At 37.1% G+C, this 16,665-nt stretch overlaps 1 protein-coding gene across 6 annotated transcripts in view; it reads left to right on the top strand.

The window, feature by feature from the left end:
* Positions 1 to 16,665, top strand: part of PTPRD (protein tyrosine phosphatase receptor type D) — a 529,199-nt gene that overhangs the window by 374,368 nt on the left and 138,166 nt on the right. For all 6 annotated transcript variants that reach the window (XM_037796885.1, XM_037796889.1, XM_037796888.1 and 3 more), the window contains 3 exons: positions 1,407 to 1,497; positions 9,531 to 9,740; positions 14,392 to 14,552. In XM_037796885.1, coding sequence (XP_037652813.1) covers positions 1,407 to 1,497; positions 9,531 to 9,740; positions 14,392 to 14,552 — 462 coding nt within the window. The remainder of the gene's footprint in view (positions 1 to 1,406; positions 1,498 to 9,530; positions 9,741 to 14,391; positions 14,553 to 16,665) is intronic.

Here is a 16,665-nt window from a genome sequence, read left to right as displayed (position 1 = left end):
CAGATATTATCTTTTCAACACATAATCACTGTCAAAAAATTATTACTGAGATAATTTACATTCTCTTCCTCATGCCAAGCCTTCAAAGTCCAACATTTCTTTTTCACTTGCACACATCTTGGTTCAAGTGTTTCATAACTGCAGAGGCGGCAGCAGCTACTGTGCTGGTCAGTACAGCCGTAGGCTCCATTTGTAGCTTCCTTCTCCTCATCCATTTCCTCTCTATGGCAGCCTTCTCTTCAAAGTGTGTGTGTGTGTGTGTTTATTTTTATAATTCTCCAAAATATTTATTGACTCCTTAAAAAATACTTTATGGTATACTGAGGAAATTTTTAAAAGAAAGAGAGTATTGCCAAGATTAAGATAAATGTAGGTTTGAATCTCCTTACTGTCTGTTTTAAAACTCTGTGCACTTATTTGCTCTCTCAATCTCTTTGTCTGCTACCTGTCCTTATAGGATTGTAGAAGGGGCAAAATGAGATCATGCATTTAACGCAATACCTGGAAGTAGAAAGTAATTGATAAGTGGTAATTTTCATTATGCTCTATGTTCAAAGTTCTTGTATGCATACTACCAAAGATTGCTATGAGCAAAGCCCTTTCCCTAACAGTAAATACAGGTGCAAGGTATAAACTATATCAAAGCTACAAAACAAGTTTACAGATAACCCATATATATTTGTGAACAGGTACCTTTATAAATTACCTAAATTTTATTTGGCTATTCTCAATGTGAGGGTTTGGTTACTGTTGTCTTTCCCTGTAGATTCATTATATTGAAATCTATGAGGGCGCTGAAATCACAATCTTCTCAGGTGTTTGCAGTGCTTAGCTTTAAACTTTGGAGCTTGATGGGTAGAAGGGAAGAGGGAAGATTACATTACTTCATGTAAGTGTTGTTAGATTATGAGTAATTTGTATGTTTTTAATATTATCCAAATAAAAGTATTTTACATTTGCATAAACAAAATAATAATGATATAACTATTTGTATGGGTGAGGAGTAATTTTTATTATACATTTCTTTAAGACAGTGCCTCTTATAAAGTAATGTCACAGAAATTATTTTAACAGCTTGTGTGGGTGGATTTTACTATACCAGCCTTTCATGTGTCCAGCACCAGGTCCTAACAAACTGACTGCTCTGTTCATGCTACCTAATAAAGAGCAGTCAACCGTGGTGATATTACCATACAAGATCATTGAAGTCACGCATAAATGTCTACCCATGTGGTTTTTAAAATTGAACAAACAGGTGGTTGTCACTGATACAAGAAATAGACAAGTTACTCCATATCCATAATTTGCCTTCAGTCTCAGTCACTGGTATGTGGAAGATTTAAGAGTATATTCATTTCGTTTTTCCTCTGAACTAACCTTATTTTCATCTATCCATACTTTTGCAGAGGTTACTACATAATAATTGTGCCTTTGAAGAAATCTCGCGGGAAATTTATCAAGCCATGGGAGAGTCCAGATGAAATGGAATTAGATGAGGTAACTATGTCTTTGTTGATTGTGTCTTTCCTTAGTTATTTAATTTATTAAATATCATCTTTCCCCTTGTGGCATCTAAGGGGAGTGCTGATTCCTCATGGCTGGCTGGTCAGATGGTGTAGTGCTGTGGACACATTAACCTCCAGGGGCCCCAACTAAGATACTATTGCTTTAATTAACAGACATTAAGCTGCACAGCATTAAGCTATACAGGATTACAGTCTGTGTAACCTTTGTTGACCTTAATATTTTGCTCCTTGCCACTTGTAAAACATGATGCAGAGGTGTGGTAGGTGAAATGAATTGTCAGCAAAGACTCAATCACTGTGGATATGAATTCTGAGGTCCATTTTCTTGGTCTAATGGTTCCTAAGACTATTGCAAACAAACTGTGATTTGTACCCGTGTTTAACATTTGACATACTGTGTGGTCTTCATCAGGTTTTCACAGATTTCTGCGATGGGCAAATATTTATGTTATTCTTTATCCCATAGGTTCTCAAAATAAAAAAACATATTATGTAGGGAGGAAAACAAAATACCTTGCAAAATCTTGAATGAAGCAAGAAATATAGTATAAATAACGGGGTAAACACTACTAAATAGTATGATTTGTAATTTCCGAAATCTTACAAGTATAGGTTCATGTTAACTTGTACTCTCATTTCACTCCTGAGAAACTATTTATACATTTGTGGTTTTGAAAGTTAATACATAATATGAGGAACCAGACCTAATTATTACATATTTATATTTACGTGAGAAAACAATCATCCAGAACAGTTAAGCCCAATCCCCAGAGAGCCACAGCCAGTTAATGGCTGAGAATCACATTTTGAAATACCGGAGAAGAGTTTGCCATTTTAACATTATGCTGTTGCAAATCAGTTCATGAGGCCCCTCTTGGGGGCAATATGAGATTTTAACTTATTGGTTGTATTTACAACATAGGACACGTCCTAAAGCCCAGCCTATTTCGAGGCATATTCTCCACCTCAAAATTTGGTAGAAACGGGGCAAGAAAAAGGGTAAATTATTTAACTACCTTACATTGAGGCAGTGTTTATTTTGTACATGTCCACATGAAGGAGACACCCACTAATCGGACAGATTAGGGCTGTTAGCTTCGTTTGGCAGACAGGTGTCATCTCTAGGAGTGTGGTTCATCATGCCCCGGTTCATTGAATCTGAGTTAAATTTAATCAAGTCAAGAAGAGGAGATGAGTTCAAGGCTAAGCCTATGCTTTGTGTCACTGTCTTGTGATTAGAGCAGCACTGGATAGGTGTAGGATTCCCCAGACACCATTTCAGTAATGTCAAATAATTTAGGTACATTATAAATTTAATTTTTTCTGTTGATAATAAAAGGATGAAATCATTATTCTGCGATATTGGAGGAATAGCAATCCTTCATCTGGTGATGCAGAATGATTGGCAGATCTTTTGTAAGCATTTCAAAGTAAGACATGATTTTACTTGCAACTGATGAATCAGGTAATCGCTGTATTTTAATCAGTTCTCGGCTGAACTGTAGAATTTCACCATTCTATTTTAACTGGAGTTGGATTTAAAATGTAAAGGCAACTTGTATAGTCTATGAATCTTTTTACATATATATATATGTAAGCAATTTGCCAAGGCATTAAGATCCAAGCCAAAAATGACATCAAAAACTTTTAAATAATAAACTAGCCTTAGAAATAGAGCCATTTGGTAAAAGCTGATTTTCTTTTGCAACCAGGTTTTAACCTCAAAAACGCACAGCAATGCTGACGGATTAAAGTATAGGGCTATATGACATTGAACTTTCTTGCAATTAAATTCTGCAGGTCTGTGCTGCTGATTCCCATAGCAAAGGGTCATTTCAGTCATCCCACAAGTTGTGGTGCATTAATCTGTATAATAGTTTGATAAAGAACATTTATTAATTCAAAAATTTTGGGTCAGGATGGGTTGTTTCCCACTTTTCTTACTGATATAATTGAGACCACATTGTAGAACTAATGGTGGAAGAAATAAGATATGCATTGACTGGAAAATGAAAATTATTTCTGATAAAGAACTAAAGCCCTTGATATATCTCCTGGAATTACCTCCAATACATCATATAACTATTGTGGAGGGGAATAAATGAAAGTAGGCTATGGCCTTACTTTATGCTTACTCATCCAGTTTCGGATCCCTATAGACAGGTTTTTTTCCCCTACCATGGATAATAAAAGCATTGTAGTAATTTTATCTATAGCTTGGTGCTGCCAGGTTTGACAAAGCAGTGTTCATCTCTTAAATGCATTTGGCCAAGTGATTTTCTTTATAAAGGCCTATAATTCAAATTGTTGGAACCATATCATTGAATAGAATGGTCGCCTAAGGGAATTTCCACATGTATCCCTCACATCTAGGCCCATAAAAAATTGGAAGAGGCCTTCTAAACAGAGTTACCCTCAAAATTATCTTCTGAGTTCACTTTCCTCTGTCTCAGAGTACTCTCCACATGATAAATTCATAGACTGAAACTCCTGTTGTCAAGGTCAGATTTGGCAGAGCAAACATTGATAGTCACAATGGATTTTGGACAGAACGACTCGCAAAATGTTTGTTACACTTAATTCAGGGCCGGTCTTGTAATATATCATAAGCTTTCTGGTGTGTTGTACTTCAAAGTTTTGCCTTAGAATAATGCGTTCGTGTGTGGTAGCAACTTCAGCAAACTGGATAACTTTCTTGTCATCTGAGCACAATTGAGCCACTTAAAGTATAATGCAGGAAGCATCCTACAGAGATCAGAGCAACCCCCGGGGGGCAGGGTTGATCCAGGCTTGACCTTAATGAATTACTGCATTTGGTTTCAGGATCCAGACAAACCAAATATTTTATTTTAAAGTACTTCCGAGGGGGCGGGGCAAGATGGCAGACTGGTGAGCTGTATGTTTTAGTTACTCCTCCAGGAAAGTAGGTAAAAAGCCAGGAACTGCGTGGACTGGACACCACAGAGCAATCTGTCTTTGGGCATACTTCATACAACACTCATGAAAACGTGGAACTGCTGAGATCAGCGAAATCTGTAAGTTTTTGCGGCCAGGGGACCCGCGCCCCTCCCTGCCAGGCTCAGTCCCGGGGGAGGAGGGGCTGTCAGCTCCAGGAAGGAGAAGGGAGAATTGCAGTGGCTGCTCTTACCGGAAACTCATTCTACTGATTCAAACTCCAACCATAGATAGACTGAGGCCAGACACCAGAGACTCTGAGAGCAGCCAGCCCAGCAGAGAGGAGACAGGCATAGAAAAAAAACAACACGAAAAACTCCAAAATAAAAGCAGAGGATTTTTGGAGTTCTGGTGAACACAGAAAGGGGAAGGGCGGAGATCAGGCCTTGAGGCGCATATGCAAATCCCGAAGCAAGGCTGATCTCTCTGCCCTGGGCACCTTTCCTTAATGGCCCTGGTTGCTTTGTCTATTAGCATTTCAATAACCCATTAGATCTCTGAGGAGGGCCGTTTTTTGTTTTTTTTTTTTTTTTGTTTTGTTTTTTTTTAAATCCTTTTTGCTTTTTCTAAAACAATTACTCTAAGAAGCTCAATACAGAAAGCTTCAAAGAATTGAAATTTGGGCACGTCAAGTCAAGAGCAGAACTAAGAGAGCTCTGAGACAAAAGGCAATAATCCAGTGGCTGAGAAAATTCACTAAACAACACAACTTCCCAAGGAAAGGGGGGTGTCCGCTCACAGCCACCATCCTGGTGGACAGGAAACACTCCTGCCCATCGCCAGCCCCATAGCCCAGAGCTGCCCCAGACAACCCAGTGTGACGGAAGTGCTTCAAATAACAGGCACACACCACAAAACTGGGCGTGGACATTAGCCTTCCCTGCAACCTCAGCTGAATGTCCCAGAGCTGGGAAGGGGGAGCAGTGTGAATTAACAGAGCCCCATTCAGCCATCATTTGAGCAGACTGGGAGCCTCCCAACACAGCCCAGCAGCCCAGAACTGCCCTGGGGGGACGGCACTCACCTGCGACATAGCACAGTCATCCCTCAACAGAGGACCCGGGGTGCACAGCCTGGAAGAGGGGCCCACTTGCAAGTCTCAGGAGCCATACGCCAATACCAAAGACTTGTGGGTCAGTGGCAGAGACAAACTGTGGCAGGACTGAACTGAAGGATTAGACTATTGCAGTAGCTTTAAAACTCTAGGATCATCAGGGAGATTTGATTGTTAGGGCCACCCCCCCCTCCCCGACTGCCCAGAAACACGCCCCACATACAGGGCAGGCAACACCAACTACACACGCAAGCTTGGGACACCAATTGGGCCCCACAAGACTCACTCCCCCACTCACCAAAAAGGCTAAGCAGGGGAGATCTGGCTTGTGGAGAACAGGTGGCTCGTGGACGCCACCTGCTGGTTAGTTAGAGAAAGTGTACTCCACGAAGCTGTAGATCTGATAAATTAGAGATAAGGACTTCAACTGGTCTACAAACCCTAAAAGAACCCTATCAAGGTCAGCAAATGCCACGAGGCCAAAAACAACAGAAAATTATAAAGCATATGAAAAAACCAGACGATATGGATAACCCAAGCCCAAGCACCCAAATCAAAAGACCAGAAGAGACACACCTAGAGCAGCTACTCAAAGAACTAAAGATGAACAATGAGACCCTAGTACGGGATATGAAGGAAATCAAGAAGACCCTAGAAGAGCATAAAGAAGACATTGCAAGACTAAATAAAAAAATGGATGATCCTATGGAAATTAAAGAAACTGTTGACCAAATTAAAAAGATTCTGGACACTCATAGTACAAGACTAGAGGAAGTTGAACAACGAATCAGTGACCTGGAAGATGACAGAATGGAAAATGAAAACATAAAAGAAAGAATGGGGAAAAAAATTGAAAAACTCGAAATGGACTTCAGGGATATGATAGATAATATGAAACGTCCGAATATAAGACTCATTGGTGTCCCAGAAGGGGAAGAAAAGGGTAAAGGTCTAGGAAGAGTATTCAAAGAAATTGTTGGGGAAAACTTCCCAAATCTTCTAAACAACATAAATACACAAATCATAAATGCTCAGCGAACTCCAAATAGAATAAATCCAAAAAAACCCACTCCGAGACATATACTGATCACACTGTCAAACATAGAAGAGAAGGAGCAAGTTCTGAAAGCAGCAAGAGAAAAGCAATTCACCACATACAAAGGAAACAGCATAAGACTAAGTAGTGACTACTCAGCAGCCACCATGGAGGCGAGAAGGCAGTGGCACGATATATTTAAAATTCTGAGTGAGAGGAATTTCCAGCCAAGAATACTTTATCCAGCAAAGCTCTCCTTCAAATTTGAGGGAGAGCTTAAATTTTTCACAGACAAAGAAATGCTGAGAGAATTTGCTAACAAGAGACCTGCCCTACTGGAGATACTAAAGGGAGCCCTACAGACAGAGAAACAAAGACAGGACAGAGAGACTTGGAGAAAGGTTCAGTACTAAAGAGATTCGGTATGGGTACAATAAAGGATATTAATAGAGAGAGGGAAAAATATGGCAAACATAATCCAAAGGATAAGATGGCCGATTCAAGAAATGCCTTCACGGTTTTAAAGTACTTCCTATGATTCTTCCAAAGAAACCCCAGCAAAAGGTACTCATGGGAATGACAGTGATGTGGATGATTTATGACAGTTACCTACGTCTAAAATATGAATGAAATCTAGCTAGGGTTTATTCATTGAAGTGGAAGAGGAGACATAGTCACATGAACAAATTATGGTAGATTTTTTGATTAACCAGCTTTCGAAAAGCTGTTCAGCTCATCTGCGGTATATTTGTCCTCAAAGTAATGGGTTGCAGTCATTTACTGCATATCAACACTAACCTTTATAATGGCTTTTCAAGTAAAACATTTCTTTGAATTTCTGGCATCAGAGTTCTTAGAATAAGCATGTTAAAAGAATCCAGGTAAAGAAACTCCCAGTTCACTTTCATCTATGAATGAAAGCAGATGCACTTGTGTGTGTGTGCATGTGTGTGTGTGCCTAAGTATAGGCTGAGTTAAAATGATTTAGATTACCAGCAGTGAAACTTCACGCATTTTTCTTGATATTGGGCAACCATTAAGTACCTTAAAATATGGTTGAAAAATCTTCTACATGTAATTTCATTGTGTTTCACAAATTAAGTCCAATCATATATTGCCAGTTTCAATTGTGCCTCAGTTTCTTCATCTGTAAGATGGGAATAATAGGAGTAATCTAACTTATAGGTATATTGTGAGGAGTAAACAAGCTAATACATGTTTAGGTACTGGCATGTAGTGAGTGCTCAATAAATGGTAATTATTATTACTTTTATTATTGTGTTAATGATAAAACTGATAATTACAATAACTACACCTAAATCTGACAACAAGAGTGAAAGATAATGCTGAATAAGTTCCTGACTTTGCTTTATTGCCAATTCTGCAGCCTTCCGAATTTATTATCAGCCTATCAGAATTTATTATCAGTTTGTCCAAATTTACTAAACAAATAATGCCCAAACTACATGGTTTTCACAGAAGAGCTTACATTTCCTATACTTGTAAGTGTATCAATAAGCTGAAATGTCACATAAAATTTTAGAACATTATAAATTATTACTCAAAAATAACATGGACACAAAATATCTATATAGGCATAATGGTGGTTTTTACATTCTTAGTTTGCAGTTTTCAACCAGCTGAGCACTTTTATGACTCTCAGTCTAGGACAGAACCTAGTGCACCAACGGGTTACTGGCTGAAGGGTTCGGTGTTCGCCATATGCACAGTCCCAGTCTGCAGCACAGAAGCCTGGTCCTTGATTATGCCAGGTTCTCAGTTCTAATAAGTAGCTATCACTACTTTGATTTTTACTGTATCATTTCCATTTATAAAAACAGGGGTAGTAAATATTTTGTCACAGTGGTCCAATGAGTACCTTAATTTTGTTTATCAATATGAAGACAAGATTCAATTTTCCAGTTTACCCTCAGACACAATATTTTCTACATAGATACTCAAACAAAACAAAAAAATTGTTTACCTGGTAACTAATGAAAAAATTGTCCCTTACAACGAAAGGCATCCCACACTGATACAGACTTCTTTGTCCCAGTTTACCTTATGCAATGCCAGTATTTAATGGGGGAAGACAAAGGTAAGGTCAACATAATTTAGAAATCAGTAATCATAAAATATCATTAACTTACAGTTTTCTCCAAACAAGAGTCAATGCAAAACAACAGATTACCTAAAGATCATTTCTACTTTTTTTTTTTTTTTAGGGATACATGAAGTATGTATATATGTATATGCACATCATACATTTGGGTTTTTATTTTTCAGGGTAATAATAAAATTATTTTTTACCTACCATGCCTGTATTACCTGGGAAGAGAATTCAGCCTTCCCCAAAATCAAGATGCCAGAAGGAGCCACATAATAAAATGTGGTTAATTGAGGAGCCAAGTTGAGGAAGAAATGGCCAAATGAAAGACAGTGTCTATTTATGTTAAATTTAAATTTAAAATTGTTCATTGGAATTTGCTTGTGCTGATTTGAGGGAATTAACATCATGTAAATTATCTCATTTCTAAGAACAGTCTAAAATAATACTAAACTCTCCTGAAACTTGGTCATGTTTAATGGCTCTATCTGAGGTTACTACTTGATTAATAAATTTTCCTGCATGGCGGACTTTTATGAATCAGGCTGCCTTTTTATCCTTGGATGAGTCTCAGTGCACTGTTGCCCTTTGGGAGGATTTCATTAGAGTGGACAGTGATATGAGGTACCAATAAAAGTTCTAATTGCTCTGTGTTTATAGCCTGTGCCTTGCAATATCAGCCTAGTGTCTTACCTTAACAGGAAGGCAAACATTTGAAAGAGCACGCGAATTCAGATTTTGTGATGCTGACGTGCTACATGAAATGTGAACAAATTGTATTTGGGTTCTTCCCAGTCCTGAATTAATTTCTCCCATTAAACACTCTTTCTGTTTCTTACTTTTTTCCTAAAGCTGCTGAAGGAGATATCTAGGAAACGCAGAAGCATCCGTTATGGGAGAGAAGTTGAATTAAAGCCATATATTGCTGCTCATTTTGATGTCCTTCCCACCGAGTTCACCCTGGGGGATGACAAACATTATGGTGGATTTACAAATAAGCAACTCCAAAGTGGTCAAGAATATGTCTTTTTTGTGCTGGCAGTTATGGAAAATGCAGAATCTGTAAGTTAATTATGATGTCTCTTTCCTATGGTATTCTTACACTTTTTTGCCAGAATATGGTCATTTAAGGGATATGCATGTATAGCCATCCTAATTATTCTCATGAACCATGATTAACTGAAATGTAATAAATAACAGTCTGCCTACTCATGGGACATTGTTGGTTATGTTGCTGGAGGTTTCATTATACATAAGACTATGTCCTTGATGACAGGAAATTTAGGTGGATTTCTAGTACATGAACAGCCAAATTGATAAGTCATATTTCTTGAGACCTTTTGCTGCAATTCACAGATTTATAGCATGATGGCCCCCATCACTGCTTACAGTCTTGTTCCTCTTCCTTCTTAAAATGACTGCTCTCATTTTGAGTAATAAATGGTAGGCATTAGGGCATGTGATAACAGCAGGAACTAACAGGCTGTGATACTCAACGTAGTGTATTTCAAGGTATTTGGAAATACTGACTTTGGGGTAGATTACATTTTTTTCTCTCCTATAACTGCCATTGAGCCCACAGTGTTCTCTACCTAGATTCTCCAGGAAGGTCCATCTACGAAAAAACAAGCACCACCAGGTTCCTTAATTGTAGCAATTTACTAGTGACTTTATCAGTGAAAAGCGAAGAAAGTTAGAAAATAATTCACTAAAACGGAGAATTCCTAACGTACTCTAAATAATGAGTTGTCTTCTTTTATGTAATTCATCTTGTTCTTATGTAGTTTTCTGCTTGAGTTGCTTTAAATGTTAGAGAGAGAGAAATTGAGGGTGGGAAGGGGGGGTGGATTTTGAAGTGGCAGTTTGCATTAACATTTAATATATGTATTCCAAACTGAATCTTTCTAATCAGGGCCTAAATCTGACAGGCATGACAACTCAGTTGTGCTGTCACTTCCAGTATTTAAGAAGCCTGGGATGTATCAAATGCTTCTCCACATCAGGTGTGGGTGCATACAGTGAGGTTTCTCTTTCATTGACTAAAGGAATTCCCCTGTGGAAAATCAAAATGCGGAGGCAGCCTTTCTGGGTGGTTTACCTTTGTGCCCAGAATGTAATTTGAAAACAAAGTGACAGGCTTCCTGGAATTTTTAATGCACGATACACTTTCTCTTTTTAGTTGAAGGTTTTAAGGCAGCGCATCAAGGGAATGGAATGTTGGAGATCATCTTTATCTCTCTTTTTTTTTAGTGACTTTTATATCTTTGAGAGGAATTTTCTTTAAATAGCTCTAGAAATGTTTCAGAAAACACTTTTCAGAGCACTGAGGCAGATCAGAGAATCCAATTGCAGAGAAGTCTCCTTGGATCACCCAGGCTGACTCTACCACTGTCTGATTTCTCATCTCTCCCAAATGTTTCCTGAAATGTTCGAATACATCGTCAATAATGAAGAGTATACCCCTTCACTTCATTTGCCATCTTTCTGTTTCATTAACTATCTAATTAGGATTTTTTCCCAAATATGTTATCTGAATTGTCCCTTTTCTCCATGATTTTTCTCTGCTTTGCTCTCAAAGCTAACAGCATTTCCTTTATGTGTCATATATGCTTTCGGCTCAGCATTTAAGTTGTAGAACAGACTTGTCCTTGTGTAATGTTAGCAGTGACACAGTCCTTTTTTAAGACTCAAATTGTCATGACTGATTGTTAAATAACGTGCCCAACCACACCAAGGGTAGACTGATATCTTGCACAGAGAAAATACCCCCTCAAAAAACACCATGAGCTTTCTCCAACCCAGTGCCTGAGATGAAGAATATCAGAGGACTGGTTTAGAATGGCCTGAAGTTTCATCTTTTCTGTTACCCCCACATGCTGAACAGATGCCACTTTTCCATAAGGCTGGTGTCACTTTATGGCTTTGTTTTCTTTTCATTTTCACATGTCTGTTTCCTGATTGGGTTGGAAATGGAAATATCTGTGTGCTTTGGGAGAAGCTCTGCCTAGATTTTCATCCTGGCTGACTGAGATTATTACCTCAATTCCTTTTGGTAAAAAATTTCAAATAAGAGAGTTATGCTTCTGTTCACCAAAAAAAAAAAAAAAAAAAAGAGCATGGCCTACAAAATATTAAAAAAACAAATAACTATACTTATATAAAGAATGTTTCTTGGATATTTGGTTTGTTTGACAAGTCCTTTGTGTAAATCCTTATGCCATATATATCCTTTTGTTGTTCTCGTTAGTTGCTTTTGAGAACATTGAAAATACACTGTTTTTTCATCTTCTTTTGATGCATTTGAAAATCTAGTTAATGTCTTTCCTGGGCACACTGAAGAAGATAGGAATGACAGAAATATCCAGGATTCCTTTTCTGGACCTAGATTACCAAATGGGAAGGAAGAGAGGTATATAAGCATTCAGTGGGGCCTGTATTCTCCAGATTGGCTGTTGAGCTTGCTGTACTTAAATCCAGAATATATACACTAAACACATTTTTTAAATGCAGATTAAAAATTAAATATATTTACTGATCATGAAAAATGAGTGGCATTCCCATTTGAAAAATGAGCATTCTATTTTAGTCAACAAATATTTTCTGAGAACCCGCTAAGGGCAACGGTCTAGGCTAGCTGTTTTAAGCATACAAAGACAAATAGAATATAAATCCCTACCTGACAGGAATTTATAGTCTTGTTGAAGAAAATAAGGCATATGCACAAATTAAAAAAAAAAAAAAAAAAATACTGGAATTTGGTGGGTGCCATTCAAAGTGGAATGAAGGACTATTTAAAAATTTTTTATTGAATAATTTCCCTGTATTTCTTGGAATGACTGATTACTTCCACTTAAAAAGAGGTGGCCTCAGTGGAGGCAGTATTTAAGCTGGCCTTGGTGATTAATTGGATTTCAAGAGCAAAATATTGTGGGGTTTGTGAGAGATTTAAAGAAAGAGAATAGAGCATTTGAGGAGTAGAAGCAAAAATTCACTGTGATGAAATATGTTGTATATGGTAAAACAAAATTGCAGAAGCCTTTGAGAACCATTCAAGAAATCTGGGCTGTGTTTGGGAAAACACTGGAGAGGCTCCTAAAGGTTTGAGCAATAATTCTAATAGCAATATAGACTGTTATAGCAAGGAAGAAACTCGTAGAATGGTTTGGTTGAATTGTGAATGAGGTCTTGGAAAAAGTGGTATCCCTGAAACTAGAAATAGAATAGATGGACCCTGAGGGTTATTGATAAAGTAAAATCAGTTTTAATTTCTGGACATTGGAAGGATGAGAGAAATTGAGTCAAGAGGAAAGTGTATCTAAGAACCAGGGGAATATACATGCAATTCTTAATTTGAGGATACGTGTGGAAATCTGCAGGAAAAATTGGAAATGAAGATCTGGGAATTGGAGAGTTTCTGGCCGTAGGAGCAGTAATAAAGAAGTAATCTGCATAGAGGTCAATGGTTAAAATGGGGGATGCACTTGCCATCAAAGGGAGAGAAAGAGAAGCTAGCTGAAGATAGCACTTAAGAAAGCTGACCCATAGGATGGATTCGTAAGCAGTTAACTGAACAGGCATGCATGAGCAGTTGGAAAGATTAGGAAGGGACCAATTGAGTGCAGATTTAGGAAAGCCAGAGAAAGGAATCTTAAGGAAGGTTTGATCAACCGTGGCAAATCTGGAAAGATGTCTAAAAGACTGAACATTGAAAAAGCCATCCAGATTTGGCAAATGAGAGAATAGGACCAGTGGTGGTGTCACAGTGAGAAAAGCCTGAGATGTGAGTAGTAGAATGAGTAGGGGGAGAGGGGGTCTCAATTAGAGTTGGGAAGGAAAAGGAAAAGGAAAAGATAGGACTTTGTTGGTTAAACAGGACAGAACAAAATAAGATAGTATAGAAACAAAATGTGTAGACATACAGTCCATCCCTTCACGAAGCTATATTTTTGAAAAGTATATGTATTATCAGTTATCTACTGGGAATAAGCGTATCAACTTTTGAGCAGTAATTGTAATAAAATTAAATTCGAACTGCTAAATCCTTCTAAGTTCTAAAATTCTGTTCTAGAAAGCCATACCACTAATTGTATACATCTTGCATTGTTAATTTGAGCATGGCACTTTCTTTTTTGAAATTATAGATTTATTTTTCCATTGGCCTCAGTTTCCTAATTAATGTACAATACTAAGAATTATTTATATATTTTAACATTTAATACATTATTTTGCTCTGTAAATGTTTATTTTGTTACTTTGGTATCCTAAACTGAAGTGACAATGCCCTGAAGGCTGGAACCCTAAATGATATTTTTCTTGATCTCACATAGCACCTAAGCATTGATACAATGTAAATGCCTATTGAACATTCTGTGACTGAGTAATTACTGATGCTTTACACTTAATAAGATCATTTAATGTGCCATATATACATCCCAATTTAAAAGTATGAAGTAATTTTTGTGAGCAAAAATGATGTTATTATCAAATATTTTGGTCTCGAAAGAAACTATTGCTTGCTGTCTTTTCTTCTTTCCTTCTTTCTTTTCTTCCTTTCTTTCTGTCTTACACACACTCTTTCCTGTCTCTCACTCTTACTAACGTTGCTTCACACTTTTATCAAATCCACTCTGTCCTGTATCTTTCTTCTTGATATGCTGAAGATACTCTTTCAGAAGGCTTTAGTTAAAACTAAAATCGAATCTATTTTTCTCAGAAGATGTATGCAACCAGCCCCTACTCCGACCCTGTTGTGTCAATGGATCTGGATCCACAGCCAATCACAGATGAAGAAGAAGGACTGATCTGGGTTGTAGGTCCTGTCCTTGCAGTGGTCTTTATCATCTGCATTGTCATAGCTATTCTTCTTTATAAAAGGTAGGTTTGCCTAATATTTCTATTGAAACTTCAGGAGCTGCCTTCTTTTTGACAAATTCATAATTGCTCTATGGTCATTATGTGGTTGATTTTAGTAAAAATACTTTGGTGCAGTCTCAAATGTTAGAATCATGTTTACATTAGAGTTGGAAACAGAATGTCAAGACTACTATTTAAAATGTTATGCAATATATGGTGTAGGCTTTGTTGTCCAGCGTGCATGGATCCTAGCCTACATCTGTTTTGAGTTGCCATGTGCAGTGTAAGCACTTTGTATGACATTTGAGACATTAGTAAGTTTACAAGCAGATAATTTCCACAAAAGCTTGCATTGATTGTTTTAGATGATTAACTGCTCAATTTCAACATGGGTTTTGAACCACTATTACAAATTTGCACATTTATGACCATATTCTAAGATTTTTAATCTATAGCTATTTCTCAAAATTTAGCAGAAGTAACTAGAAGTTGAGGATTAAGTAAAGGAAAAAGAGGAGGAGGAGAATGAACTACCTCCTTTCCCACTTTTCTTCAAACCCTTATTCCACATTTTCAGTAGTGAATTTTCATCTTTGTCCAAGAAGAGATTAGAAGTACCTGCTTCCTTTTTTAAAAAAATTTGACCTCAGTCTTTCTACTCCCAAGTATTAATCTGTAATAGTGTCTTTGACTACCTTTAGGATGAAAATAATATGATTCCTATGCACGTTTTTCTGCTCTACTCTTTTTAAGTCCTATTTCCATCTCCATCACATGTAAACAAGATTTGTTTTTCTATTCACTGCCCAGTTAGTTGTGTAGAGGACATTAATAATTCTTCCCCTAAATCCTTTCAAACTTAAAAAAAAAAACAAAAAAACAACTGTAAAATTATAAAGATATAAAAGTGTAATATTATTACATAATTTGTTCTCTTAAACTTTAAGAATGGCTGAATCCTGAATTATTTCCATTTCTATCAACTTTTCTTTTATTCTAATCCAAATTTTAATTCCATAAAACTTTAATCTCTCACATTGTGATGTCTTTCAGAATGCTGCAAAAAATGATTGCTTTCATCTACTACAAGATAACTTCCTCCCCCACAATCTCAGTCTCTATCTCTCCATAACTTTGGCTTTCAAAATCAGATGAGAATATCTTCATTTGATTCTACTTCCATGCTTAATCTGATAATCTTGTTTCAAATATTTTCTTTTCCTACCCATACAGCTCTCTCCATTAGGTTTATATTAATTCTGTCTGTCCCTTTTCCCTTGTTAAATATGTTGTTCTTATATTCCTGAAATAGTCTATTTTATAAATTATCTTGACCCTTAAAAATATATCCTTTATCCTTCAAAACACTTCCCCTTTGAAAATTATTCTTCCGTAAGAATGTATTCCATTTAATTCCAGTGTGAGGAGAGGGTTGAGAAAAAAAAAGACAAATTAAAGAAGTTCATAACCATAATCCATTAAATTACCTCTTTTGGAGCTAGAAAGAATGAAAGAAATCCATCATTATTCCTTTTTCAGTTGCTGCCATCACTCAATTATCCATGCCGTAAAATAGCTGAGAAAGTGGCAGAAGGCCAAAACCTCATTTTAGTTGATGGTTTCAATCTACCCATGCAGTCCTTTATCAGCGTGTATCCTAAGGAGCCCATTGCATTTTACTGCCTCTCTCTTGAGGAAGGGTTAAGGGCAGGAAGCTCGAAGCACCCACATGCCCCAGAATAATAATGGATCCTGTTTGAATCCAAGCAGGAGCTGGTGCCCTTTCTGTTCTTGTGCTGTGCTTATTGCATAAGAAAATACAACAATTAAAAAAAGCAAAGGTAGAACTGTGATTGTTTTTTTGGGAAATATTCATTCAGGTGGTCACATTCTACTGCAAGATTCAGATCACAAAACAAGTGCTTGGTGACAGTTGCATTTCTGGAATATGTCACATCATTACAGTGGGCAAAATGCCTGTTTTATGTTTTAAGTTGTTCTTCATTTTGATCTGATTATCATTACGTTGTGCCATTTAAGAGGGATGAGCATAGCATTTGCGAATCAGTTACCTAAATGTAAAGAAATAGGATTACAGCAGTGAAAAATTTAAAGATTTCTAATTAAAAGTTTT

The sequence above is a fragment of the Choloepus didactylus genome, chromosome 10 (genome assembly GCF_015220235.1).
Source record: "Choloepus didactylus isolate mChoDid1 chromosome 10, mChoDid1.pri, whole genome shotgun sequence".
NCBI lineage: Eukaryota > Metazoa > Chordata > Mammalia > Pilosa > Megalonychidae > Choloepus > Choloepus didactylus.
Note: the sequence above shows the minus strand (reverse complement) of the source record. Positions and strands in the feature narration are given on the sequence as shown.